This window comes from Siniperca chuatsi, linkage group LG12, assembly GCF_020085105.1.
Source record: "Siniperca chuatsi isolate FFG_IHB_CAS linkage group LG12, ASM2008510v1, whole genome shotgun sequence".
Classification (NCBI taxonomy): Eukaryota; Metazoa; Chordata; class Actinopteri; order Centrarchiformes; family Sinipercidae; genus Siniperca; species Siniperca chuatsi.
The window spans coordinates 27,507,440-27,511,580 of NC_058053.1; the positions used below are offsets into that span (position 1 = coordinate 27,507,440).

A 4,141-nucleotide genomic window follows, 5' to 3' on the forward strand; every position below is an offset into this window, starting at 1 on the left:
AGCTCTTTTTAAATTTTGTTTCTGAAATGACCCCAGTCTCTGGTGAAAAAACAAAAAACAAATGTGGGGTGTAGTTCCATGAAGAAACATTTCATCACAGAGATGTTACAGAGGCATGTGGGGAGCAGAGGCTGTGAGATATGTTTTCCGATAACATTCTGAGACCAAGCTTGATGGGATGAATACCATCTCTCTTTAAAAAGGTTTCTCTGCTCCCAGAAGAGGTTAAAATTGTCACTAAAAACTAAGTTGTGAATTTTACTCACAGAGGACAACAACAATAACAAATGTCAGTCCTCAAAGGGGCAATATAGAGCTCTTCAGAGCGTTTCCATGACTACAGTAGTAAATAAACATGTCTGTGGAGGGATGTGTACTGCTGTACTTATTCACTGTACGGTGCTGGGTGAAGAAATCCACCTCCCCTTTTCTGCTGTTTGGATGGTATTCAGTTGAGGTGTCTGGTCTAAGTCCAGCACGTAATTGAAAATGGAGGGGTGCCCCTTGTTTCAATCTACAGAACATGACTAAATAAGGATATGAGGAGGGGGTATATTTAGACCTGTAATGACTGTATGAGGATAAAGAAGAGGGTCTTAAGATCAGGATAAATAGACTATATAAGTGTGCATTGTACCCTAGTATAGTCTGAAGAGACTGTATTCCATATATTGTTCTGCTTAACAATAAAGTCTTGAGTTGGACTCAAGCGGGTTCAGTGTTCTTCGTCTTTATAATCATCACAACTGAAAAAACACCATTCATGTGTGTAAAGTCATATTTGACTTTCTATATTCTATACAGGATATTATATATCAATTTTTTTAATTTAGTGAATAACATCAAAATAATTTAAAATTGCAACCCACCAGACTCTGTGATTGTATCATATGTCTTGTTATTTTTCAAAAACATAAAACTTTCTATGTTCTATATTGTGTTTATTCTTATGAGAACTTTAATACAATCCATTTTCTTTTGTTTTGTTTCATAATGCTTATTGAATTCAATTAATTTCAGTTTAATAACCACACAGTCAACCTTGTGGAATTTGATACCTATAAAGCATATGAAAATCTGGATACAACAGCCACAATATAAATAACAGTAGAAGTGCTGTTGTGTTGCACTTCTTACTATTACAAAGTAAAAGGTTTCCGGAGAGAAAAGACTTAATTATGAATTAATATGTGCATCATTTTTATATGTTGATATATGTCATGTTGATATTGCCAAGAAACAGTACATGGTGTTTATGATAAAATGACAACAGCAACAGAATAAAGAATACACACAACAGTAGAAAACTACACCCTTGTGTCTAATCATAAGCTGAATGTGTGAGACAGGACTTCCCATGAGAGCTACAGACAGTCCAGGAACTGAAAAGACACATGTTTGATATCTGCGACAGTCAGCAAGTGTCATAATACAGCCACGTTTTACTAGCAACACTAATAATTATGATCACTGTTACTTAAAAATGTGGAGCTGACATTGAGCAGAATTATACACAAAATGCATTTCATCCATCTCTTTATGTGCATCTTTTCACTATTTGGATTTATGAATTCACTCACTGAACCAAATGTTTAAATTGCAGATCGTATTTCAGTCACTCCACAGCCTCTCTACAGTATGTTGGCCTCACTGGAACCAGGCTGCAGAATCTTAAACGTAACAATTTGAGTAATAGCTTTTTTAAACCAGGGGTAGAACAAGGCATAGATCACAGGGTTTAGACAGGAGTTAAAATAGGGCAGATAGATCACATAAGGTATAAATGAAGCACTGTCACCTGCAAGAGAGACACAGTAATATGAGCAGAAACATATTAGAAACACAAATACAAGAACACCAAGAGTCCTGGCTGCTTTCAGCTCAGATTTCTTTGCCTTCGGAGTCACTGAACGCTGGAGTCTGACAGCTGTAATGTGAGAGCGCATGGCACGAGCCTGAGACACAGCCACAGCAAATACTCTCATATACAGAACTATGATGACAGTAATGGGAACAATAAAGGTTACAACAAGGTCAACAGCTCCTGCAACATAGTCAATGTTAATCACACACTCTCCATAGCAGGAATTATACCTGTCTGGTTGAGTCAGGTTGTCTTTTAAATAGAGACTGCTGTAGAAAACAGAACAGAGCCAACACAGACAAACACAGAGTTTGACTCTTGTCATAGTGACTCTTGTGGGGTAATGCAGAGGGTCACAAATAGCCACATATCGGTCAGCTGAGATGAGCACCATGTCTCCTACTGAGACAGAGACAGTGATGAACACTAAATACTTACACAGAGAACATACGAGGTCACCAAGAAACCAGCAGGATGTTTTTCGGAGGATTTCTCCCGGCATCAGCAGGAGGCCCACGAGAAAGTCTGAGACAGCCAGAGAGAGGAGGAGGATGTTGGTGGGTGTGTGGAGCTGCCTGGAGGGAAAGAGAAAAATATCATTTCACATAGAATCATACAATTGTGGAAAATGGAAAAAGTAGCTAGCTAAAAGTACATTTTTCATATTCATAAAACTTAATAAGTGAAGGCTCTGCTGAGAAATTGATGTCTGCCTGAAGTGGGAGACTGAGATGATGACAAGCAGGTTGAGAGCCACAATGAGCAGAGAGATGGAGGACAGAAGAGTGTGCAGAAATACAACTTCGGACCAAGGAAGTGTCGGCTTCCTGCAGGAGGTGTTGAGGAGTTGTGGAAAGCAGAGCTCTGCTCCGTCACCAACCTCCATCAGACAGTGAGAGGAGGAAAGGTGAAGCTGCAGCTCTGGCAGATTCTGACCAAAACTCTTTATCATACAAGTGATTTATCTCTTTCTGACATTCAGTTTGTCCCTCCTCTCCTCTCGCTCTCAGTCTCTGTTGGATACTGACGTTCCTCCTCTCTTGTTCTTCGTATCACACCATCATCATCTTCATCACTTTCTCTCCAATCCTCCCTATCGCTCTCCCTCTGCTATGCTCCACTCTTGTTTCTTTTCCTTTGTTAGACAACCTGCAGAGGAAAGTCATTCTTGTATCCATAATCTCATTATTTCTGTCACAACCCAAAAGCCAATATGACCATATTAACTGTTAAATCGAGAGCTTTCATATTCATACTGTCTTCATACTCCCTCTTCGTCACGACAGTCCAGTACAATGCCCATAACACAGATGATGTTTCGCCAAACCACCTATTGATCTCACAATCCATCACTTGAGGCAAAAACTCATTCCCAGCCCAAAGGTGGCAATCCACCATTTTCAGATGGAGTACCAAACCTCAGACTTGGAGGTGCTGACTCTTATCTCAGATGCAAACCACCCCAGTGCACACAGAAATAAAAGTACTAAGCAAATCAAAATATAATACATTATAATACAGGTAAGATAAATTAAGTACAATGTTGATATAAAGTATAAAAGCTAAAATAAGTGTAATTAGTGGATTTAGAGGTTGATGAGTATGTACGGTATAATAAATTGTAATAATATAAGTAGTAAGTAATAGTGCAATAATGTATACTGTCAAGTTAAATGTAGCAGATTAACCAGATTATTAATTCAATTCAATTTTCTTTATATAAATTCATAACAGAAGTCATCTCATGCAACCGCAAGGGGGCACATAAATGCAGACGGTTGTGTCAGGAAGGGCATCCGACGTAAAACACACGCCAAATTAAAAATGCAAATCGTGACAATGACTTGGGTTAACAACGACCGCCACCGGTGCTGTTGACCTGCAGGGTACCGGTGGAAATTGGACTACTGTTGGTCAAAGACGAAGAAGGAGAGGAGGAAGGTGTGTTCGTAGGCAGAGAGAGAAGAGGAAAGCTAAGAATGTAGGACTGACAGTAGGGACTTTGAATGTTGGGACTATGACAGGGAAGGCTAGAGAGTTGATTGACATGATGCAGAGAAGGAAGGTGGACATACTGTGTGTCTAGGAGACCAGGTGGAAAGGTAGCAAGGCTAGAAGCTTAGGGGCAGGGTTCAAGTTGTTCTGCCATGGGTCAGATAGGAGAATGGAGTAGGAGTTGTCGTTTTTATTTTATTTTTATATTTTAATTAAATTTTTTTTAGTGCGCATGCGCCAGCCCGCATGCTGCCTGTTGCCGTGGCTCCGTCTCGTCGTTTT

The 4,141-nt window shown here is 39.6% G+C and overlaps 1 protein-coding gene across 2 annotated transcripts; it reads right to left on the bottom strand.

Moving 5' to 3' along the window:
• Positions 1–976: 976 nt before the first annotated feature.
• LOC122885947 (trace amine-associated receptor 13c-like) lies at positions 977–2,928 on the bottom strand. 2 transcript variants are annotated; one of them, XM_044217741.1, is made up of 2 exons: positions 2,578–2,928; positions 977–2,439 (listed from the first exon to the last, which is right to left on the bottom strand). In XM_044217741.1, the coding sequence occupies exons 1-2, from the start codon at positions 2,814–2,816 to the stop codon at positions 1,632–1,634; spliced, it is 1,047 nt and encodes a 348-aa protein (XP_044073676.1). In that variant the 5' UTR covers positions 2,817–2,928; the 3' UTR covers positions 977–1,631. The 2 variants fall into 2 exon arrangements, with proteins under 2 accessions (XP_044073676.1, XP_044073677.1); XM_044217742.1 differs by having other exon boundaries at positions 2,674–2,927.
• Between the last annotated feature and the right edge of the window lie 1,213 nt (positions 2,929–4,141).

Coding starts and splice junctions, on each gene's coding strand:
- LOC122885947 (XM_044217741.1), bottom strand. CDS start 2,816: ATGATAAAGAGTTTTGGTCAGAATCTGCCAGAGCTGCAGCTTCACCTT. Junction 2,440..2,577: donor ATCTCAGTCTCCCACTTCAG/GCAGACATCAAT, acceptor CTTTCCCTCCAG/GCAGCTCCACACACCCACCA.